This window comes from Ptychodera flava, chromosome 1, assembly GCF_041260155.1.
Source record: "Ptychodera flava strain L36383 chromosome 1, AS_Pfla_20210202, whole genome shotgun sequence".
Taxonomy (NCBI): Eukaryota; Metazoa; Hemichordata; class Enteropneusta; family Ptychoderidae; genus Ptychodera; species Ptychodera flava.
Window position 1 is genome coordinate 45381080 of NC_091928.1, and position 26257 is coordinate 45407336.

The 26257-nt window shown below is 36.4% G+C and overlaps 2 protein-coding genes and 1 long non-coding RNA gene across 3 annotated transcripts in view; all 3 read right to left on the reverse strand.

Annotated features, from left to right (window-relative positions):
* Positions 1-15216: 15216 nt before the first annotated feature.
* LOC139140760 (uncharacterized) lies at positions 15217-17011 on the reverse strand. Its single transcript, XM_070710197.1, has 2 exons — positions 16687-17011; positions 15217-15579 (listed from the first exon to the last, which is right to left on the reverse strand). The coding sequence occupies exons 1-2, from the start codon at positions 16900-16902 to the stop codon at positions 15232-15234; spliced, it is 564 nt and encodes a 187-aa protein (XP_070566298.1). The 5' UTR covers positions 16903-17011; the 3' UTR covers positions 15217-15231.
* Positions 17012-18244: 1233 nt separating this feature from the next.
* Positions 18245-21185, reverse strand: LOC139140834 (uncharacterized). The gene is made up of 2 exons (XR_011554079.1): positions 21120-21185; positions 18245-19083 (listed from the first exon to the last, which is right to left on the reverse strand). It is a non-coding gene; the product is annotated as an uncharacterized lncRNA (long non-coding RNA).
* Positions 21186-21473: 288 nt separating this feature from the next.
* The window catches only part of LOC139145149 (uncharacterized), a 91830-nt gene continuing 87046 nt past the window's right edge, over positions 21474-26257 (reverse strand). Inside the window, exons 6-8 of the mRNA XM_070716129.1 lie at positions 23060-23193; positions 21822-21895; positions 21474-21584 (exon numbers count right to left, since the gene is read on the reverse strand). Coding sequence (XP_070572230.1) covers positions 21474-21584; positions 21822-21895; positions 23060-23193 — 319 coding nt within the window. The remainder of the gene's footprint in view (positions 21585-21821; positions 21896-23059; positions 23194-26257) is intronic.

Here is a 26257-nt window from a genome sequence, read left to right on the forward strand (position 1 = left end):
ATAGCAAGAAACTTCTTCAATTTGTTTACATTTGTATAACCGGGAACGTACTAGATGGAGGTGTACAATAGTGTGCGATAACCTTAAAACACATGCAAGTGTTTCCAAGGTCTACCTACAATATGACTTATATCTGTCACTGATAACGACAGAAGAACGAGAAACAGGTATAAAATGCTACAATTTTAGGTAAAAGGTATTCATTGCATGATTAAGACAATGTGATTTGAATATATTTCAAAGGTCAGATTGCAGGAAACGAATTATGTGTATAGATGCTTTCTAAGTATTTTCAATAGAAAATAAACCCATGAATTATGCCCGGCATTCATGAATGGAAGTGTTTTACTAATGATTCACTGTCGGCCGACCTGCATTAACTGTTTTTTATTTGTACTGCTCGACATTGAATATACTAACAATCATCAACAATGATTACCTGCCCCGTTGTCAGAGTAGGTATAAACCTGGAGGTTCTGCTTCACAATCTGATCCTGAAGTAGTGAGTGCTCCATTTTATTCTGTGATTGATTATGATTTACGTTGCAGCTGTAAAGTTACGATACTTTGAGTTGTTAATCTTATTATTAATATTCACGGGCATGTAAACAAACCATTAGTGTGTATTTTGTGGTAAGTCACGTGGTTCACCTCGACCAATCAAATGCGACGGGCAGGGCATGGTAATATAACCTAACAGCGACTTTGTTAATAAGTGATGGAAAATAAGGGTTACAGCCAAGGTGCCAAGAAATGAGACACGTCATGAGCACATTTCATAATCATATAGTGAGCCGTGTGGTAAATCAATCTTCAGCAAGCCACTTTGTTCTCGTTATAGCGATAAACTGCTGACACTGCGTGTATGTTGGGGGAGTGACATGATGCAATGTAGCTTAACTAGATACGGATGATACAGTATAAGGGTGATTAATTGTTACTACATGGGATTCAGAATGAATAAACATACTAGTATACCGGAATATTATTATATACTAATAGCTAAGTAAAATAAAGATTTCAAGCTGTACCTTCGTTTCGGTTCCTGCTCTTGGAATTTCTATAAAATTACATCTTTGTCCATGCGTTTAGATTTCATGAAACTATATGTGCTTTGAATGAGTGGTTTCTTCCAAATGGTACGGCCACTGAGTGGTTATTAAGGGTTCTCGTGGCAAAGTTAAAAGTTTATTCATTTGTTGGTTTGGGCTAACAACTGAAACAATGTATAAAGCCCGATAAGGTCTAAGCACGATGCTACTCCATTCCATAAAGTTTTGCCCATTTGCAATTTGGACATACTCACCCTCGCATCCTTCCTACAGCTTTATCTGGCTTTAGCCATGTTTTCAGATGGTAAGAGATGTGGACTGTTTCTTTGAAATAATATGCAAAGAAAGCAATTAGACATTTATAGTAAGGTACATGTAATAACATGGTCAGATTTATCATCTGATAAATGCATCGCTCCTATGAACCTGTGAAGGCGGGTATACTGGACTTTGGACGACGCATAAGATTTTTCCATATTCGTTTTTACTTTGTCTATTCGTATTCGTTTTCGCCATGGAGAAAAAGACATGGTGTGCCAGCTACAGTGCTTCCCAAGCCGCTTGCCCAAGTCTTTATTGTAAAAGATGATTACTTGTAATTTCTAGACATTTAAGAGTCGTTATGATAATCAGTTATATGTAAACATACAGATAATTAAACAGCAATTCAGAAGCATTGAAGCTCGTGTAACAACCATTGACTAGTTCAAAATCATTAATTATTTATTTCAAATCTAAAACATTCAGCACTTGTTTACCTTAAAGTATTTAGGGTATCTCGCTAAATGATATTTATTCTTTCTTGATATGAAGAAAAAAGACAAAGTGAATGTTGAAAAGTTGAAATTATATCTTTCATTAAATGTATGAATTTTGGCTAGAAATGTCATTTATCAGACACGTAAACATGTCTGGCAACATTTCACCTTATGTATTTAATATAGTTTAACAATTGGTTATGATGCACTGTCCCTGGTTGATTCCTTACAGGCCTTGCTAATAAATTGGAAGAAAACATCTTGTAATATTTAACACCGTTTTGGGCTTTCGGTAAATGTACTGTTCACATTCTGTTTAGGGCAACAACTTGCTTAGAATCAACAAATCTGTCTCGACATTGAAGAGTATCTATGTATGCAGGAAGTCAAAGTCCACTTGTACCAACAAATTTCGCTGTAACTGTTTCTAACTCGTTCGTGTAATGCTATAGTCAGTACTTTAATGTGATCGATTACTTAACGATGTAATGTTCTCAGTCAATATATATTCTTCCGTAGTTATAGCAAAATCCTATATTGTACTTTCAGGCAGACATCAACATTTCGTACTTTTGAACTTTCGTTTAGGGGAGCGGGCGAGGGTTTTGATGTAAACGAAGGGATTTCGTTTCTTGAACTTATGCGACAATCTGAGACGGTCCCTTAGCTGAACGTTGGCATATTCAGCCAGTTGGTATAAATCTATTACCGCAGCTGATAATGATGCCCCTTTTGGTTTACGTTTGAGGGAAGAAGGTGCCTCTAAGACATACATATGGACTCTCAAACTTAGACAATTCTTTTCTGATCTACCACTTGTGATGGCTCATTTTGAAGCTATTGGTGTAAGAGCAATTTTCACCGTCTTAGTTTTTCTGAAAATCGACAATTATAGAGTTAACACCGGGATAACGGCAATTTTGAATTCCAAAAATCAGTAAATATTGGCTAATTTGCTTCTCCAGTATCAAAACCCCTGATTTTTATTCTTGATTTTGGAATAAAATGGTTGAAAGATTCCTTGAGGAAAATGTAATCAAAAGTTTAAGTATTTCACTTTTGAGGCGCATACCACCTTAAAGGGAGTAACATTACTGTTTTTGATCTATCAATCTCTTGAAACCGTGTTTAGTCAACGATGTGAGTTGTAAGATATTCGAACCTGACGCATGTTTTCGAGAATAATATGCAGACGTGAGGAATATGACGTGTTGAAGAGAGAGAGAGAGTGAGAGAGAGATAGAGAGTTGTGAAGTGAATATAACATCTCTAAGCCAACATAATGACAAGAGATATATCTACTGCTAGGTGCAATAATATCATTGCAAATAGTCATAACGAAAGAGTAGACATTTGATTGAGAACAGCTTTTTAATTGATTTTACAAAACAGATTTTACAAAAAAGATTTTACAAAATACAGTAAACAGTTTTGAAAGTGAAAAATGTAACGTTGGTAATGAAAATATTACAGACTAACTACCCTCAACTTTAAATGTGACTTATGAAAACGTTACATTTCCATCATTTCATTATTTTCGGAGCTGCAGTTCATGTCCTTTAATAATGGTGTCATTTCCATCACCACCGTCTCTATCTCCTATCACCATGCTGTCATGGATTGGTCATCACTGAAAAAAGGTAAAAACAATATGTTATAAAGCAATTAAAAGTATTTCATGAAAATTATATCTGTACCCTTTCGTGCTTTTGTCCTTTTCTATGATTAAAAAGAAAAAAAGTTGCCTTAATTTACAGAGTATTGCTTTTGATAGTATGCTCCTGGCTATATGATATCCTCAAGTTTTAATGCTTCCTTCTTCAACATACATTGAACCTTAGATAGCCTGATGTATTAGAAGCATAGAGGTTATGATGTTACTTTCGAGAAAGTGTTCGATGTCGAGTAAAAACAAGAGGCGTGTGAAAACAATGTACATTACAAATATATATGCAACTTTCTATCAATATCCTGTCACATTTCTACGCATATAAAATATTGAATATATTAATATATTGAATCCTATTTTAGCCATTACAGCTCTATGGTCTGCCGAAACACATTCTAATCAATGGTGGTCGTGAACCTGTTAACAGGGGCTTAAGGTATGTACAGGTTAACCACTACCTTTTTGAACGTAGAACAGACTCCTTCCTGTATTCAGACATTGAAATCATAATTTTGGTGTTAATCATCCAAAGAAGTAACATAAAACAAGGACATGGTACTTACAGACAATAATGAAGACAACGTCAAATACGAAACCGATACGCAATTACAGGAGTATGCACCTGAATTGAAAATTAATGAAAAGTCACAAAGTTTATAATCAAAGAAAGCATGTTTTTATTTTTTCTGATGCAATCGCTATCTGACTTACTTGTTTCAATCAAAGTTGTACATCTAAAGTAAGTCAAGTGGGTGTCAAATGTATATTGACAATATAAGCAAAACATATTGGTCAAAAATGAAAATAAATATGCGTAAAAGAAAACATTGATTGCTTGTTACATTTCTTCAAAGTTTTCCAATTTAAGGGTAATGGTGAATGCAATTGCTGAGGTAAGGCCCAGTAATTATCGTTAATTTAGTGCTTTTCGTCATTACAGATTATAAGTGACATCATACTGGTAACACCTGAAATGCATGTTAGACTAGTTTAGCTACATTCAATGGATAACTATTGTTTTTCTATAATTTTTGGCAAAAACTGAAATATATGTTACAATTTTATGCAAGGTTCAATAAACAAATTATGCAAATGTTTTTAGTTCAATCACTCCCACTGTACAAAGTTCGAATACATTCACTTTATACACCCCTAAAACTATACAAATTTGAAGGAACAATTTTGATCATTTGACAAAACTGGCTCCAAATATTGCATACACAAAGAAAATAATTTTCCGTCGAACTCAAATACTAAGGCATTATTGTAAAAGAAGCGTTTTATTTATTCAGTAAAAATTATTGAAGATTTTCAGATCTAACTACCTTTACGTGCAGTGCTTTAAAAACAACAGCGAAGTCTTACTTCTTTTGAAATTCATCAGCAGTTCTTCCGAGTTCTTACACAAACTCAAGGAAGCAAATAAATGCCAATTCTACCAATTTCAAAATTTTTTGAAGGCCTGTCCAGTGATGGGTGTCAAAAATAAAGGCAATCAAGGTTTTTAAAATAAAAGTTAATACAAAATATTTAATACTGAAGAAAGAAATGAAAATAAAAACTGAAGAAATATTTCGGTTATATCGCTACCTTTTTGCATTTCAGGCGCTTCCACTTCTTTTCCGTCTTCTTCTTTGGCATTTTTTCGAATTCCTTTCCACAAGTTTCCAGATAATCTAGTTTGGAAAAATGTTTATCAAATGATTTGCTTTATTAACTGCGCTAAGTTGTGCACTGCTTTTCTCTCTTAGATATATACTGCGGCCATCGGAAAGGCGAATACACTTCAAAATTATGATTACCTCTACTAGAACGACATATCCTTGTGATCATTCAATTAGCCTGTCTACGAGAAAGAATCCCATTGAAATTACTTAATTTGGCAGCAGTAAAATTATTTCGTCGAACTATAAAAATCCTTAGCTCAAAAATAGTCTTCAAATGGCGCTTTGAAGATAGCTTGATTCATATTTATGGAGAGTTGTATAACAATGTTCAATCTGGTTTACAAAATAAAAACAGAATAAAAGCGTTGAAAACTATGAAGAAATGTCTTGTCTCTTTTACATTAAGTTTACATAAATGACAGACAATATTAACTATTTCAGCTTCTTCAAATAGAAGTTTTCGTGACGTATTGCCCGAAGGTATGATCAACAACAACAAATTATTGTCGTGAACAAGAACAGAAATTATCACCACAATGATAGGAAAATTAGAATATAAGATGCTGTCGTGCAATGAAAGAGTGAAAGCCTTGCACATTATATTACCATGCCCTGCCCGTCCCATATTGATTGGTCGAGCTGAACCACGTGACTGACCACAAATACACAGTAATGGTATGCTTACATGCCCGTGAATATGAATAATAAGATTAACAACTCAAAGTATAGTAACTTTATAGCTCAAACGTAAATCATAATCAATCACAAAATAAAATGGTGCACTTGTAGGTCAAGTTGAGATACTTTTTTCTGAAAACATTTCCGGATTTGCCAATTTTTTATAGCGCGTGATAGTGCGTCGCGTATTGCTCAGTTTCTGGGGCCCAGTTGTCGTTCGCTCCTTGAAATTTTCGGTTTTCTTGGGTTCGATGATAATATAATGGAAATCACTGACTCCGCTCTGACCATAAACGTTTATTTGTGGGCGCGGGCTCGAGGAAAGCCAAATTAACGGGCTCGGCAAGCCTCGCCCGTCAATTTTTGGCTTTCCTCTCGCCCTTGACCACAAATAAACGTTAATGGTCAGCGCGTCGCCCGTTATTTCTATAGTATGTCTCTGTTAGTTTGTTTGTTTACTATCAAACGGAAAAAGGTTTAGTAGCAGAGAGAATCTGATAATACATATTAAATCATAACCTTTAAGGGGAACATTTCGCTGACCACACTGACTGTAGATGAAAGCATACTTATCAAACTTAGATCGACTCGAAAATTTTCTTCTACAAACTATGTTTCTATTTTCTATGTAATCAGTTCAATGCTAGATCATAGTCATGATATTAAACTCAACAAAGACATTCAACAAAATGTGACTTTGTAAAAAGAGTTAAGTCAAAATTGCTGATTTAGATAAGATTGTTCATACCTGCTTTGGGCTGCAGCTCATCTATTTTATCGTATAGGGCTTTATTAAGGAAGTCGGAGGCCTCATCGGTATCATTTGGACTATGTTGTATGTCGTCGCAGGAAATTTCTGATGTTCCTGTTGCCCTGGAATATATATATGGAATTGTTAATCTTGACCACTATACTTGTATTAAGTGGCGATTTTTCACGTCCTTAAATTACCGGATGTATCTTTACGCCGAATAATCATGTGAATGCAAAGTGAGTAACCTGTGAAATATTGCTAATTTATATTAATGTAAGTTATGTATTTAAGATATATATATATATATATATATATATATATATATATATATATATATATATATAATATATATATATATGTGACATACTTTACACGTATTGAATGGCATTAAGAAAGTAACATGGTATTTGAATAAAGACATGAATGGTGTTAATGACTATGCAATATATATACACACACACACACACACACACACCACATATATATATATATATATATATATATATAATATATATATATATATGCATATTATATATGTATATATTGCATAGTCATTAACACAATTCATGTCTTTATTCAAATACAATGTTATATATATATATATATATATATATATATATATATAATATATATAATAATGATAATAATAAAAACATATAAATTAAAACTTTAAGTGATTTCATAATAAGCGGAATAGTTGCAAAGCAGTTTTCTACATTTCCAAAGTCGCCCTTCTCGTACCTACATATTTAGTGAGTTGTATACGTATGATGTTGCAGATCTACAAATATCGCTCTGCCAGGCATTCCGCAGACGACTACAAGTTAGTTATATGGGTGTATACACAATTATCGTTTCGCTGCAGCTCCCGGAAGATTGCATGCAGCTATTAACATCTCAGACAGATCAACAGCGTACATATGACAGCTTAAAGGTAGATCTTTACAGGAGGTGGAGGACTTCATAGCAGTTGATATACATCGATACAACAGCACAAAGCAGATGGCTTGTACACTACACATCTATCAGCTCAAATAAGTTCAATACAGACATTGCTCGTATTTATGCACTGCTGTTAGCTTACAAATATACACACGGAAATATACATGGTTATAAGGAAGTCGGAGGCCTCATCGGTATCATTTGGACTATGTTGTATGTCGTCGCAGGAAATTTCTGATGTTCCTGTTGCCCTGGAATATATATATGGAATTGTTAATCTTGACCACTATACTTGTATTAAGTGGCGATTTTTCACGTCCTTAAATTACCGGATGTATCTTTACGCCGAATAATCATGTGAATGCAAAGTGAGTAACCTGTGAAATATTGCTAATTTATATTAATGTAAGTTATGTATTTAAGATATATATATATATATATATAATATATATATATATATATATATATATATATATATATATATATATATGTGACATACTTTACACGTATTGAATGGCATTAAGAAAGTAACATGGTATTTGAATAAAGACATGAATGGTGTTAATGACTATGCAATATATATACACACACACACACACACACACACACACACACACACACATATATATATATATATATATATATATATATATATATATATATATGCATATTATATATGTATATATTGCATAGTCATTAACACAATTCATGTCTTTATTCAAATACAATGTTATATATATATATATATATATATATATATATATATATATATATATATATATATAATAATAATGATAATAATAAAAACATATAAATTAAAACTTTAAGTGATTTCATAATAAGCGGAATAGTTGCAAAGCAGTTTTCTACATTTCCAAAGTCGCCCTTCTCGTACCTACATATTTAGTGAGTTGTATACGTATGATGTTGCAGATCTACAAATATCGCTCTGCCAGGCATTCCGCAGACGACTACAAGTTAGTTATATGGGTGTATACACAATTATCGTTTCGCTGCAGCTCCCGGAAGATTGCATGCAGCTATTAACATCTCAGACAGATCAACAGCGTACATATGACAGCTTAAAGGTAGATCTTTACAGGAGGTGGAGGACTTCATAGCAGTTGATATACATCGATACAACAGCACAAAGCAGATGGCTTGTACACTACACATCTATCAGCTCAAATAAGTTCAATACAGACATTGCTCGTATTTATGCACTGCTGTTAGCTTACAAATATACACACGGAAATATACATGGTTCTTGCTCACACCGGGCCACCTCACGTGGTTCAGATGCATGCAACAACTTCTGGGGATCCCCATTGTTTTGAGCTTCCAGTCCGTGTCACTCAACCATACGCAGACCAGTGAGTAACATCGTCGTGTAATAATTCACTCAGAATACCCTCGAAGGTCTCATGAGGGCGCCAAAATGAAGTAGCCACACTGTGTTGAATGGTCTCTGCAACCCCAGCCTTTATTGGCAATCTGACAAAAATACTGTTTGGGTAACAGCTTATTCAAAGCCTAAGCACATAGCGAAAATATTCCGCCAGGTGTGAACTCATAAATATTCATGAATACAACAAAGTATAAAGTAGTCCCCTGGGAACACAAGGTGTCATTCCTCACACAGCCAGGGCAGAGAACGCAGGGAGCTAGGAGGTACACTGTTAAGGAACCATTTGTAAGTCCTGACGGTAGCGGAAAGGAAAGTTTAGTTTGGTTTGTTTTATTTATGTTTTTGTTTTTGTTTTGTTCTTTTTATCCCACCCTCCCTCCCATGCACTTTGTGTTAAAAGGTCACTTTGCTCATGATATGCCGCAACGATGCTCGCACCCTATCCAATCCTTCATACAATAGGCAATATCATTGAGCGAAGTGATTAGGCTTTAAATATTACTTGATGATAAACCGAACTGGGTAAACTGTACTAAAGAACATTCAACACTTAACAATATGGGCAAATTCTTATAAATAAAAACAAACATAGCTGAGAGTTAGTAAAACATGAAGTATTCACAGACATGTAGGAAGGACTGTTTTTGTAGAGTTGTCCACTTACCCCTTTTGAACACATTATGGCATATGTGACAACTATTAAACGGCTAGGACATGTCAAGCGTGATCTATACTAGTTTAGTGACTTTCAAGTACTACAGAGTTGAGAAAATTTAATTCTGTTAACCCTGTCAACATATATTGTGATACCGTATCAAAACGTATAATCAACAAAGAACAAAAAAATGATTTACCCACGTATGAGGAAAATTACGGGAACAACAAAATTAACTTTTGTCCGAGGGAAAAACCGTTTGACACTGTAGTAAAATTTTAAATTGATCCATTCGTGAGTCAGACTTCAAGACATCATGAATTTATAACAATCGTTTTAAAGTTTGACGATGACTTATTCGAAAACATCGTTGACTTCCTCACAAGATTCCATCAATGGCATTGTGTGAACCAAATTTTATAGTATTTTGTATAACAAAATATTAAAATTGATGTTTGGATTTGGATTTGTTTCAATTTGGAAAAAAGATAAAACTTATTTAAACAAGTTACAGTTTAGCAAGGCATATGGCACTGCCTGAAAATGCTGAACTGCTATTAAAAGCACATATTGTAAGGCTTGCTGTAGCCATCTTTTTTACCTCGGTGAATGGACTAAAATTTCACCAGCCAAAAAGTTACTATCTTCTACAATAATCGCCAGACACGGGAGTGTAAAGTCGTGGGGGCTTGTCCGGGGTATTTTTAGATCGGATATAACTAACGATCCTTGAAAATCAACCGGGAGACAGGGGAGAAGTATTTACCAATAGCAGGATATTATCCGTCAGGTGCGCCACAATGCAGTAAATCAAAGCAAGGGTAAACTGAACTAATAAGGCATGACAAGGATAAAGCAAATGAGACAGATAGCGGTCACAGCAACCCCATCTTTTATGGCAGGCATGACCCTTGCACGCACTAGTAATCTGGACGAAATCATACATCTAAACATACATAACTTCAGTTCGATCAGTCTACATTCAAAATTCAAGTATCTCCAAATAAGTATCTCCAAATAAAACATTCGTGTCTGGCTAACTGCCTATGCGTTGAACACATGCACTCTAAAATACGGTAACATTATCTTAGTATTGAACAGTTACACAAAAATCCTAGAAAGAGTCTTTTCAATCGATATTTGCATTACGGAGTTTGAAGGTCTGTGTCAGGTGTCAGATTGTCTTGCCTGGAAGTGTACTAGATTACTATTCCTATGGAAATAAACAGACTATGACACTTCCATAATTACGAGGATCAGGTCCCCGCCTTTAGCATAATCTACTAGTATTAACAATCACCGTCTATACGTGACCCACATTTCATAAAGTTATGTATTTTCGACGGACAATATATTTATCATTAGAATACACATTGGAGAATGTTGTTCTGCGAAAATGAACAGTCAGCTGTTGATATGAGGATAGAGGTCGGTAAAAATAAAAATTGCGAATAAATGCATTCTGTTCTTCGTTTCAATCTATGCTATTTTCAATTCTATGCTATTTCCGATAAAGATAAAATAATTAGTATATCTCGTGATATTGACCAATTGATTTAATCCTGTGTCAACACCTGAGACGATAAGGCAATATTTATAGACTGATTATATTAGTGTGTTACATGTCTTTAGCGGAAATATCGCATAGACTGAAAATAGAGAATAGAGCACATTCATTCCTAATCATCATTTTACTGACCCCTATTAAAATTTCGCAAAGGAGGAAGTAAAGGACTGCATCAGGAAATATCTGCTTCAAATTGTAAGCATATCTGCAGTACAGAATTCCTGATTGAGTGATCCAAAAGAATAAAAAAGAAACACAAAAAATCAAGACTATGGCAATTTATGTTTGAGCAGTTTGTTGATCGTTAACACTCGATTACCATTGCATAGATCATACACAGGGTTATTTGGTTATCAGTGCATGGCAACACTCCTATCTAGACATACAAGGAAATGGTAGGTCGCAGACCACGGTACTTAATTGAATATTGCACGCAGTTCATTGACTGTCCAAGAGCACTATGACTGCAAGGGACAGAAGCAGAGATTTCATTTACTGAAAGGTGCTGAATAAAACATGGTATAAGGTAGAATTTCCAAATTTTTGGGATTGTATTACAGAAAAAGATACTTCTTTTCGAACTGACGGTGAGTATACACAGCCGAAAATAAACAGTAATAAATAAATGACAAAGGTTGGTAGCTCTTGTTATACACGATGCATTTGCGCAAGAGTTTCTGCAGTGAATCTCTAAGTTGTACTTAAGTAAACAATACTTATATCGTAATAGATTTCGGCGATGACAAGTATTACACCGAAGCTAGCTATGACGACACTATTGTCAGAATAATCTGTGCAAGATACACTGTAGAACAACACAAACATACCCGGTCAAGCTACGTTCGCTCAGTGATAGATCACCAGCCAGAAATACAAGTACGCAAAGGGTCAAGTGGACAATATTTTGACAGATTTATTGTAATAAATAATTATTAAACTTTTGTAAAACTAACTGCAACTGTTTCAGTGTGTGTCTGTAGGATTCCTCTCTCCCCGTACATTTTCAAAGTTCATGTTCATTGCCAACCCAAATCCCAATAACAAGGAAATGGTAAAAAAGTGCCTGTGAATTACAAAGTGTCCTGTGGAGTGTATTTGAACCAGCCATATTGATTGAAAGAACAGTAAAGATCAACTTATGAACTTTGAACTCCCTAGTCCAACATTGAACCTTGAAGACAATAATTTGCCTGGTTCAGCTGCTACTTCAACAGTAAACTTTGGTCTGTCTTTTAGTTCAACCGCCGCCATTTCTGCTAGGCTTAAGATTCTGTGCAATCTGTGATAACAATCGGTTCCGTCTCAAATGACTAGACAAACATACAGTCTACTTGTTTTGGGACAGATTACCTGGTTTATTGGAGAGGGTGGCAGTAATTTTTCGCAGTGTCATTCAGCGTAGTCTTTTGCAGACAATCAACCATCATTTCGTAGCTGTTTGATCGCAAATTTTGACTCAGATTTGGCATAGTCGATCATGTTTGGACATAAAAAGTTATTTTCCCAACACTTACTTGTTTCTTGGAATTGTTGAAAAGGAAAACATGGACAGGCATATTTTTCGCGAAACAAGTGTTCTGCGACAGGGCATATAATACATCGTCCGACAATCGTCAGTAATCTGGCTTAAAATAGTTTTGCAAATAAGCCTGAAACGATCTTGTTTCGGTCTTCCTCACGCTGAAAATGAAACCGCATTGGACTGAAACACATGCGACCGATTTTTCCGAAATAATGCAAAATAAGCTGTTAGAAACTTGTGCATGTCAGAACTGATAGTTCGCGAACCCAAACCTTATTAGATAAACTACCTTTTTTTCTAACTGATGCTTTGCTATGCTTATTGGTGCGGATATTTTGATAAAATTCCCTGTCTCGAAAGTGATATAAGCCACCTTGATTTTGTAATAATTGTAGTATTTTTGATATTAATTATTTGTTTAATTAGTTATAGTAAACTGGGAACCTAGTCCCAATAATAAGGAAATAATGAAATAGTACCAGTGCATCGGAGACTATCATTTGAAATGAAGTGTATTTGAACTGAGCTATATTCATTGAAAGAATAGTATGACTGCAGAGGAACTCATGAACTTTTACCTACATATTGAAACACTTGGATTACTATATATTTAAAGCCTTATCACTTCGCTCAGGGATATAGCCATTGTTAGGATTGGGTCGAAATTCTGGTGGGCTTATCCGTGGCGAAGCAATATATACATGGGGTGGGTGGGCGGGAGACCGCCGCCCCTCTCCGTATCTCTACACCATCGGGTCTTAGCCTACTTCTGTGTCGCCTTCTCCCCGTTTGCAATGAGGAGAGATAGTCCGGATGACACCTTTTCTATTTATACCTTATAAATTTGCATATGGCGGATTACTTTCACTACGTGATGCGGCTTTGAATAACTATATATTTAAAGCCTTATCACTTCGCTCAGGGATATAGCCATTGTTAGGATTGGGTCGAAATTCTGGTTTGCTCCCTGATGCTCTACGCATCATATTATTCTGCTCCCGTTAATACCCATACCTTAAAAGAATCCCAATCCCAATCATTAACAACGTACCGGGAAGAAAAACAGCCAGATCCGATACGCATGTTTCAAGATGTTTATTATTCATCTATGATATGGAGTACACACTTAGCTTTACCAACCTAACTTATATCTGTATATTCATTAGTAACATCCTCTGTATAGATTATAATATAGGCCCTTTACTCGAAAGCCTTATGGAAACCGACAAGTTCATCCATATGCTTATATGTGTCTGTAATACTGCCTGATGTTTCTACTAAATTTACGAGTTTGTCTGCTGGTGCGCCGAGTTGTGTAACTTTTGAAAGCTTCATGTAGTACCTAGCTGTCTCTTCCGCCTTCCAGCCAACATGCTCCATGAGGGCGTATATGTCTGTACTCGTCATGGCAAGTGAGATGGCGCATGCGCTTCGACAGCCATGCGGTGTTTCTCCTGCATTAATACCAACCTCCTGTAAATATGATTTCAGCCTATAATACATTAATTGGGAAGACATTGGTTTCATTTCTATAGTTCCTTGTGGGGCGGTTGGCCGGAAGAGATAACCAGTGAGAATATTAATGCCCAGGCTGCTGGCTAAAGCGATATACGCTTCCAACGAATTGACAGGGCACATGACTAAGTCGGAACATCTTTTAATAGCAAATAAATTTGTGGAGTTGCCTCTTAGCGTCTTTCCAAATGTATGATTAAAGAGTAAACCAGAATCGTCAGGAAATCTCAAAATTTCTTGGGTTTTCACGTGGCCTAGGTCGTGTGCCCTGTCTCCAGAAAAAGACAACATCTTGAAAAAGGCCATGTCTCTGGCTAATATATATAACTGTGTGGGCGATTTTGCAAGCATTATCTTTTGAAGTATATGTTCAAATACAAGTCTCATCTTATTAATAGACCGATGGGGGTCTATGCCGACCTGCCCGACAGCTGAAATAGCGCCAGTTTGGATTCTAGAGGAGATTGACTGAGAAATGAACTCAACAAAATTTACACAGGCAGGATTATTGGCAAAGATACGAGCTGGTGGGGTGGAACTATCATACTGTTTTCCTTTAAATGGACCTTTATAATGTTGAAAATACTCCGGGACTCCGACTCCATTAGTGATCCATTCCATGACAGGATCGTGACTACCAGTAGACATAATAGTTTCCCAGTTACATCTGTGTCGATGTAATTCTCCTGCGATGAATTCATCGGGGCAGCGAAAAGCTAATGTCGTTGGGGAAGCTCTCATCTTTCCCATCGTTACATCCCCGATGGTGGGGTTACACTCCAGGCCCTGTCGAGGGGCACCCTCAAAAGCTACCCAAGAGTAGGTAGTTCTAGGTGTCGGAATTTTTTCCACCATAAACTTTTCCCATGGATATGGTACATTTGTATTCTGCAACAGAACAGATCAAGGCCGAAACATGAAAAAAACAAACAAAATTACCTGTGAGGGCGCCCCTAGACAGGACCTCGAAATGCGAGGTGTGCAGGAAAGTACACGAGGTGCTATGGACCCTCCCTGTAGAAGGGATGAGGAGGAGGTATTACTTTACATGGGAGGCTTTGAAGAATGGCGCATAAATTTTGACACCTTGGACGCTATTTCCTCCTCTTCCTTGTTTCCCAGGAGAAGAATCAACAACCTGCCGGCTTCCTGCCCAAAATCATTAGACTCGAACTGGGCTAATACCGCCCGAAACCTAGGCAGTTTTGGATGAGCTGCAACCGTCGCTCTGTCGACCAGTGCCCTCAATGCGCTGACGAGTTGAACCCTGGAGGCCAACAATGGTGTGTGCGCCAATTCCATGACTTTCGACAGGGCGTCCTCAACGGATGCAGTTTCCGCCATATCTTGAAGCTTCTGAATTTGAGTCTTCAAATTCTTCATCTCGTCAGCCTATAAATTCAACCAAGAAATATCAGCCGTCAACATCATTTCAATATTATAGTAGACAACATTACCTACTATCGCAACAACATAGCGAGATGGTCGTATACTCTACATCTGCATACTCGCACATTTCTTTGGCATAATCACAGCACCCCACTATGCCCGCCGCTGGCATCACTATCATATACTTTTTTTTTTTTTTTTTTTTTGTTTTGTTGTTTTGTTTTGTTTTTGTTTTGTTTTTTTTTCTGTCGTTTTTTAATCATTTATGCCACTTCTCCACAATGTATGCACTAGCCTTACTATAACGTCCTCAAGTACCACTCTCTGAGGTCTGTACGTTATTCCCACAGCAACTTCTCATCTGTTATTGCTGTATTCCCCACATACAATACCATCCATCTATATGTTGCTAGAACTCGATCACCAAGGGCTTGTATTCCCCTACAGGCTAAAACACTGATGGCACCCTCGCAGTAACTCCTCATCGAGTTATCTACCTGGCCAATTCTCCCGGCACCCTCGCAGTAACTCCTCATCGAGTTAACTACCTGGCCAATTCTCCCGGCACCCTCGCAGCAACTCCTCATCGAGTTAACTACCTGGCCAGACTTAGCGACTTCAAGTAAAAGAAGATAACAGGACGGTGAAAAGAGGGTACAGAAAGAGAAACTAAACACAAGTATGACGTAGAATGAACACAAAAGAAGACAAAAGAGAGAGAAATGAGACTGCAGTATCAGATGGAAACCACAGACAGCTGGCTAACATGAATACTACACGTGCGCAAGCAAAAAGAGCAGTGAACATGAACAAACAAGCCAAGTGACAGAAATGAAAAACAGGGGGGAAAGGAAGCGGAAAACGTATCAGCGAAGAAATTCCAACTTGAAAGCATCTAGACACGTGCGCACACAAACTTGCGGCATGCTAGCGCCCTGGAGAGACCAGGTGAATGACTCGTACCAACAGGTGGTAGCGTGCCAAACGAAAACTGACTCGTGCTATTCCTTGCATAATTCGCAATTATCTAGTAATGAAATGACGGCGACATACACACAAGCAACGTATCAAACAGTCTAACAAACCAGCTCTACGATACGATATGCTCACCTGTGAAGGTTGGCTCTCCTGTGGCCCTATCTGGGGTCTAGGCGTTTCTGGTCGTGGTTGTTTGTCATTGGCTCCCAGTGGTGTTTGCAAAGCAGTATGGGCACGGGAATTCTCAGCATTCTCGGGTGGTTGAGAAGCAGCAGTCGCCCTAGACGGGCCTCCGTGTGCAGCAACAAAGGCTTGGCTGGCGCTAGTAACTGGTTGAGACGATGCCATGCTGTGTCGCTGGTCCCGTGTGCAATGAGGAGAGATAGTCCGGATGACACCTTTTCTATTTATACCTTATAAATTTGCATATGGCGGATTACTTTCACTACGTGATGCGGCTTTGAATATGCCTAGCTTGGCTGCTACTGCAACAGCGCCCTCTTGGTGGTCTTTTAGTTAAACCGCCTCAATCTCTGTTACCGCTGCCATCTCTGGCAGATTTAATCTTCTTTCTCATCTGGAGTAATAACCGGTTCAGTCTGAAACGCCTCGACAAACATATTGTATATATGTTTTGGAGAATATTGCCCAGTCTGCCGGGGAGAGTGGCAGTAATTTTCTGCAATGCCATCTCAGCTTTGTATTTCGCATACAAAATGACCATTATTTCTCAGCTGTTTGATGGCAACTGTTGACTTAGATTTGACATAGACGGTTATGTTTGGATGTCGAAAGATATTTTCCCATTACCACTTTTGTTTAAAAAGGAAAACATGTTAAGGCATATTTCGCCAAAGGTAATAGCCAATTGTTATTGCAACAGAGGCATATGATTCAAGATGCATTTAATACATCTACCGATTATGATACCGTAAGACACGAAATGGCTATGCCAAGAGGACCTAGACAATCTCTTTTATGTCCAAGTCAAACTTAGAGTGAGATCGCATTGACCAGATACACGTGCACCATTATATATTTCTCTCTTCCAAATATTGTTTTGATTTTTTTTAATAATGAAAGCTACGCAAAATTAGCCAGTTGCATCTGCGAATAAAACATTCTACGAGTCAGGACTAAAAGTTTGTGAACCCCCACCCTCATCAGATCATTTTGTCTTTGATTCTATCCTACGCTAATTGGAGGGTATATCCATGTAAAATACCATGGATGGGTATAGCCGTAAACATCGATCAAAGGTCAAATGCACTATTTTTGTGACCTACTCAATCTCCTTGCAACCTTCTTGACATACTAAATATCGTAGTTGGCTCTGCTTGTCCCCTTGTATCCAAAACAATACTTTCAAAGAAAGTAATAAAAGTAGATTCAAAATACAGATGTAAGACATTGTCTGCGCCGAGATAATCCTAATGTCAAGTTAATTGAAATTCTGCAAAATTTGAAAATCTCACCTGAACAAAGCAATAGATTGATTGCATTAACATAAATACTTTGAGGTGAGGGTGACCCACTGATTGACACTATCAGTATAATTTGAAACCCGATAGGTCGGTATAATTGCCAATGTGAACCCTTCTTGTGAATGGCTTTCATGGTAATTTTATCGGTGATGGTACTGAATAGATGAGCTTCATCATAACTAATAACAACAGACACAAGGTAGATATTAGTGCGACAACTCTTTAACATAAAATAATTTTAGATATTATTAATACTTCTGGGTAAAAATAAAACAGTACGTATTTTAGCTAAATAGTTTAATCCTATGATGTTATGTTATCAATGAAATTGAAAGAACAGATAAAGCATTTTACATGTATTTGTTCAGCATATAGACGATCAGACAAATTATTGTGTGGTGTACATACAGCGACCTAAATAACATCTGGTATATCGCAAGCACTGCATTATTAGCAATTGTCCCTGCAACATTTGGTACTGGAGCCAGTGCTGCTCTTGTTGTTTAAATTATTCAATTCAATAAAAAAGTTCTAATCGCTAGAAAAAAGAATGCTTAAAAATTCAACAAAAAACAATTACTAACACTTCATTTATCTGTACATGAAGTGAAATATTTGCAGACAGGCCTCACTTTGTTACAAATACAGATGATCCGTGAATTAAACAGAAGTGCAAACATAGAGACAGATAGGCAGCGTCAGACAGACAGAGAGTTTGTGTTGTGAAATGAATGTAACATCTCTTGGTAGATCTACTACTTAATTGAATAATATGGTTTGCATACGGTCATCATCAAATAGACTAAATATTACACTTACAACCGGTTTTTAAAATTAAAAAAGCAGATTTTTACAAAATACTGTTAAAATGTCGAAAAATTGAAAATGTAACGTTGGTTGTGAAAATGCGCTAGTAGTCGAAACTTTCAATATAATGAATGAAAAATGAGATTCCATGACTTCATCATCTCTCGATCATGTCCAAATATGATGGTGCAATTTCCATCACCAGTACTATCACCATGCCATCATGACTTTTACAGCCCTGAGAAAGAAAAAAAAAGAGCTATGTCATACAGCAGTTAATAGTATTCCTTAATTAAAATGTTCATCATTTAAAGGTTTCGTTACGTCTTCCATTTTTTCACATGAAAATGTTATCTATACTTTTTCGCACTTTCTTTATCCGTTTTCTACTATTATAAAACGTTAGTTGATTTCATGCAGTCAACCAGTATGTTAATTTGCAAAAATGAGCTACAACACACTGTTAGTTGGAGAAATGCCTGGGAATCGGCTTACAAAATTACAAATAAAATAATGAAGAGCTTTTACTTGAAATTTTACACTGAATTTTTATAAACAACGTGAGGTTGTGTACATGGAACAAATACTTAAACGCAGTATTTGAACATTGTAATGTTATAGACAATGTCAAACATCATTATTTCGATTGTACTGTTGTTAGAAAAGTCTGGAAAGTGACAGCAAGAATTATGAATGCTGTGTATCAACAACATGTTGTAATTCCTTGGGAAATAATTACCAAGGATTTACATATCAATATAGATGTCAATAGGAGAATTAACTTCATTGGCTTGATTGTAAGCTTGTTCGTTCACAAAAGTCGATGCTTAAGTCTTTACGATGCAAATATTGAAATGTTATTTAGACAAGAAATAAAGGTTTTGCTATGTATCTTTTTAATTTTGAAATTGAATGAGAGGATCATTATAACAAAAGAAAACACTCCGCCTTAATTACAGAGTATTCCTTTTGATAATATGCTCCCGGCCATTTGACATCGTCAGGCCAGGTTTTAGTGCTTCCTTCTTCAACATGTACCATGCAAGTGAAATAGCGTGATGTACTAGAAGCATGGGAACTACGATGGTGCTTAGGGTTCGATGTTGGTTAAAGACAACTGGTGTGGAAACAGTGCACTTTACAATTATATAAAAATTTGTTGATAAGAGTTCGCAATTTTCTGTCAAATTTCTGTCATATTTCCATTCTTATTGAATATTAGTTTAACCATTTCACCACTATGGCCTGTCCTAATCCATTCTTATCAATACCGAGTGTTGACCTGTTTACAGGGACTTTAAGGTAGTGAGCTACCATTCTATATAGGAGAGCGCCCTCTTTTGTCCAGAAGATGTACATGTTCATTTTAGACTACCTAACCTGGTGAGCGTGAATAACAGGACAAAATGGCAAAAAAATCATGCTAGTGACCTTATAATATTTCTTTCAGAAGTTTTTATGAATAAAAAAACCGAAATTATATTTTTGCACTGAAAAATCGACAGTTGTTTTTATTTTGAAATATCAGTAGAGAATAATTAACAATTGTAGCTCTGACATAATATCAGTAAGCTACAGGGTCAAATCTCAGGTCTAACAAATTTCACCTTTTTCCGCCTTTTTTTGCTGTTTAGTAAGAAAATTTGCGTGGTGACCTCAACTTTTTTTGCTTCTAAATCAAAAAACACTGTCTGTTTGATAGATATTGCTGCACTTTTTAACATTTTGAAAATTATTTTGTGCATTTATATTTTTAAAAAGTTTAAGTTTATATTTTTAAAAAAGACTAATTTTACAGTTAAATGATAAATTCAGGGTCTAATATTTAATTTTTAAGACAAGAAATCACCAATTTTAGTTGATTGTCCTAATTCAGCTGTCCTGGCAATGCAAAAATGTGGTATGCACACTGGGATCTGTTAATCGTTTGCAATAAAATAAAGATTCTGCTGGTAAGTGCAAATTTCGCAAAATGGGAGATTTAGTGGTTTTCTGTCAATTTTGACATGTGTTTTTTCAAAAGTTTTCCATTGGTACCCCATATTTTTTCAAATCTTTGCAATGTAAACATAAAGATTTTTTCAGAAAAGTCAATTTCAAGAATGTCCCAACATTTTTTTGAATGGTAGCGTACCTCCTTAAGGGTCCACAGGTTAACTTGACCACCATATTGAACATACAGGTAGAATAGACCCCTTCCTCTATGCACACATTGCATTTGTAGTGCGGGTGATAATCACCCAACGAATTTACATATCTGAGGATTATACTTACAAGACAAATATGAGGACAATGACAAGTACGAAGGCGATACCAACTACAATAGTATGCAGCAGAACTAAATAGAAAAGAAATGGAAAATCACAGGAGTAAAAAGATTCTTAACATTGCAAAAATAAAGAATATAATTTTTCTAAGAAGCATATATACTAAGGACTTGTCGTAAAAGAAACGTTTCATTCTTGTAAACTTATTAATCACTTCACACTTAGCAGAGACGTGCCTATGCATTCAAGTGTAATTCCATAAACACCGACAAAATCGCACTTCTTCTGAAATTGACAGCAGTTCTTGCAAGTCCTTTCACATACATAAATAAGCAAAAACATTTCTACCAATATCAAACATTTAAAGACCTGTCCGTTCACGGGATGTAAAAAAGGCAATAACTGTTTTGTTTCTCTGAGTGTCTATTGACAGGCATTTGTCAATACGCAGAATCAGGCTATCGACAGGCGCCTGTCAATAGAAAAAAACTGCTATTGACACACAAGACACTTTTTGCCTGATTGACCACATTTTAGCGAAATAAACTGCTCTTCTGCCACTTAAATAAAAAAAACATCATTCTGCCATGGAAAACCTACAACGTAAGTTACAATACGTCACAAATTCAGCATTTGTACGCAGAAGAGAAAGCCATCACACTTATCTTACAAAATAAAAAGTGAAGAAACTTTTTAATGACATCGTTACCTCTCTGCATTTTGGGCACTTCCTCTTCTTCTCCGGCATTGCTTCAAATAGCGAACCATAAGTTTCCACATTAGCTAGTTCGAAAAAGTATATCAAAATATTAGCGTTTTTAAACTGCGCTCAGTTTTGCATAGCTTTTCTCTTAGAGAGATATTCTTGCTGCTATGGGAAAAGGGTAATACACTTCAAAATTACGATTACCTCGGTTGGCGGGGCGTATTATTAGCGGTCTGCTAGAAAGAATCCCACATTAACTATGGATTGTGGCACCAGTTTAAGTATTTCACCAAGCTGAAAAGATCTTAAGCGCAAAATTAACCTTCCTGGTACTTGAAGACAGTATGGAACATACTTTTGGAGAAAGGCATAACAATGCTCAAACAGAAATTTGTCTGTTTGTAGTTAGGTTTACATCAGTGATATACAATATAAACCATTTTAGCTCTACAAACTGAAGTATGTATGTCATATTGTCTGAAATATTGATCAACAGAACGTAAATAATTATCACGATAATAGTAAAATTTAGAATGTAAGATGTTATAGTGCAATGAGAAAGTGAAGGCTTGCACAGCAAGTCTCTGTCTGTTTGTTTGTTTGTTTGTTTGTTTATCTTTTTGTTTGTGTGTTTGTTTTGTTTGCTTGTTTACTTCGAACAGAAAAAAGTTCGGTAGCACAGAGAATTTGATGATACAAATAAAATCATTCTAGGATAACATTTCGATCTGACCTGACTGACTTTACTTGAAAGTTCGATTAACTCCAAAATATTCTTCAATAAATTCTGTTGTATGTTATTCATATGTTATTAGTAAAATGACCTATCATAGTAATTATATCATACCAGTATATTGATGGCGCAACTGCAGCGATCTGATTGGTCGAGACTTGAAAAGAATCATGGTATATTCGCGATATACCACGGTTAGCACACGCGCGAACTCTTGGCAAGCGCAAAAATCATTTTTCGACTTTTTATCCCAAAATTGCAATATTCTATTATGATATAATAGCAATAAAGCACGCCAAGAGACGGTATACTACTCAATTTTGACCACTGCACGACATATTTGCACTCGCTTTCGCTCGTGCATATATGTCGTGAACTGGTCAATATCGCTGGAGGTGCTTCATTGCTGAAATATATTAAACCAAACAGAGATATTCAACTAAACGCAACTTGGTAAAAGGGTTGATTCAAAATTTCTGATTTAGATGATACAGTATATGTTTCGTACCTGCTTGGCACTGCAGCTCAATCAATCTATTGTCCGTGGCTCTAAGTAACGCAGTGGCCTCATCAACAACATTTGGGTCGTTTGGAATGTCCTGGTTTTGAATGTTAGGTTCATCTATTGATAAGTCATTTTCCCTGGAACATGGAATAAGAAAAATATAGTGGGAATTACAAATCTTAATCTTTAGACTTGTATCTAATGGCGATCTTTCACATCCTTTAATTCCCGGGTGCATCCTTGACGGCAATCATGTTGATACAATATGACATCAAATAAGTTCCAGCAATAGTTATCATTCAAGACAAGTAAATCAAGTAAAAATTTGTGGCCCATAAAATATTGCCACTTGGTATGAATGGAAATCTAGTTGTCAAGAGTTATATATTTCCACTATATTATTACTTCCTGGATAACTGAAAACTTTTATAAACGTATGATGTAATGTCAGTAGATAACACACATCACATGACTTTTTAATGACACTAGGAAATTAACAAGACAAGAATACCAAAACGATCAAAATCTGAGGAAAATTAGAATAAAGATTTTTTGGATTTACATGACAATGCAATATCAATTTCTAACAAATAAAGTGAAACTAAAGGGGACTTTTAATAATCAATGGAATCGTTGCAAAGAAATTGTCTGCAATCCCTAAGATTTGCAGTGAGCTGGTAGCTGTTGCAAATCTGTAAATGATTCTCTGTCACAAATCCTGCAGATGGCTGCAACTTGGCATATTCGGTGTATTTAGAATACGCTTTGTGCTGCAGCTCGTCAAAGATGACATGAAGCTCAAGGCAACTCATTGCATCTCACCAGCATGAAATTGCCAGCTCCAAAAGCAGCTCACGGCAGGTGACATGCAGACATATATACGAAGTCATGTTGGGGTCATACTTGTTGATATACTGACATATAACAATACAGATCATATAAATATGACTAATATAATTACTTGTTGACACATATTTGCTAAAACCAGCTCAATGTAGATATTGCTCATATTGACTCAGATACAACACCTTGTTTGGGATCCATCACATTGATATGGCAGTTCGTGTCGCTCAACAATTAAGATATCTAACAATAACTTAGCCAGTGTCCTAGCTCACGTATAAGTAAAAACGTAACAACTTATCTACGATGAAGAAGGATACTGACTGTTAGCGAAAAGGGGGAAATTCGTTTCTTCGCTTCGATAAAGTGTGTATGTGCGATGTATGATAGTGAGCATGCGTGCGTGAGTGCTTCACGAACTCTACAACGTGTGGAGCGGTCTCAGTCAGAAAAATGTAACAACTTAGCCGGCTATTGAACCACTCTTTTTGGGAGTGGGGATTTAGCCGAGCGGTTCTCTCTTTGGCCTCTCCGCTAGGCGACTGATGCCGTATGTTGTGGGTTCGAACCCGATTGAAAACTAGCCGTATTTCATACAACAAAGGTCTTTAGCCTTCATAAAGACATTGTATCACATCAAAAATCCAAAATAGTTCCGGTAATTGATAATCAAGTTTTGATAATTTATCTCAGCCTTGAATAATTACATGTCAGATTATTTTCAATTGATATGTAAAGTAGCGCTTAAAATATATGACAAGTATTAACTATGAACGTCCATGTCATCCTCATTCCCTAACGTAATGGGTTATCGAGAAACAATGACTTTATCAGCAGAATACACCTTGTATGATGTTTATATATCTGCGAAAACGAACAGTGCGTATGATGATTTGAGGATAGGGCTGGTTAAAATAGCCGAATAAATATATTTTATTCCATCTTTTCAATCAGTGCTATTTCAGATAATGATGAGACGATCAGTATATCACGTGATATTGGTCGATTGATTTAATTTTGTCAAGGTTAACACTTTAGGTGATAAGGCAATGAGCAATGTTTACAGACTTACATAGCTGCGTGTATACAAGTGGTCAAGGATTGCAATAAATGTTTGGTGAAGTTGGTAACTATATTTCTTTGCTGGAAATATCACATCAATTGAATATGAAGAATATAGCACAATCATTCATCAAAATTTTACTGACTCCTATGGCTTTCGCTATAACCAAAGGACTGCGGCCGAGAAAAAATCTGCTTTGAATTGTGAGCAAATGTACAGCATTGAATTACTGATTCAGTGGTCTTAAAGAATGCAAAAAATTCAGACCGTTAATATATATGCTTCAGTAGGTTGTCGATGGTTAAACAAGCGATTGTCATAGTCAAGAACCTAGTATGTAGAATTATTTGGTTTCAAGGCAGATCTCATAATCCTCATTACTGTTTGCAATAGGGAAATAGTGCCAGTGCAGAGAACTAACTGTCCTATGAAATTTATTGTATTTGAACCGGGCTGCATCGATTGAAAGAACGGTATGACCGTAAATAAACTCTTGAACTTCGACCTTCCTATTCCAACACGGAACCTTGAACACTGAAAATTGCCTTCTTTAGTTCTTTTAGCTGTCTTTTATTTCAACTGCCGCCAATTTTGTTAAACCTAAAATTCTGTCCAATCTGGGATAACAACCGGTTTCACCTCAAACGCCTGGAAAAACATAGTATACATGTTTTGGAGCTGATTGCTTAGTTTACCAGAGGGGATGGCAGTACATTTCTGCAATGTCATCTCAGGTTTGTCTTTCGCAGACAAAATAAACGTCAGTTTTACCTGTTTGATGGCATCTGTTAAGTCAGATTTGACATAGAAAGTCGTGTTTGAACGTCTAAGGGACTGGTCAGTTTCTTCGGCGTGGGGGGGGGGGGCGGTGGATTCATGGGGGGTCACCCTATTTTTTACTTTGGTGATGGGGGGGGGGTCACCATGTTTTTGAAATGCCCAATAGGGGGGGGTCAGTGTGTTTTTGAATTTCGACACAGGCTCATCATTGCCTAAAATGCATCGTGTCAGCCACAAATTTCATCGTTCAGTTGCAGTTTTCGGCGCGCCCTTCGGGCGCGTAACTTTAATAATCAGACATATTTTCAGCACGCCCAACTTTAACATATCAGGCATACATATATCAGAGATATCTGTATGTTCAATATTTTTCGGCGTGCTCTTCGAGCACATTACTTTAATATATCAGACATTTTTCAGCACGCCCTTCCTGTGCATGACTTTAATAAACAAGAAATATATATCAGAGGTATCAGGATGTTTCATATTTTTCTCCGCGCCCTTCGGGCGCCATA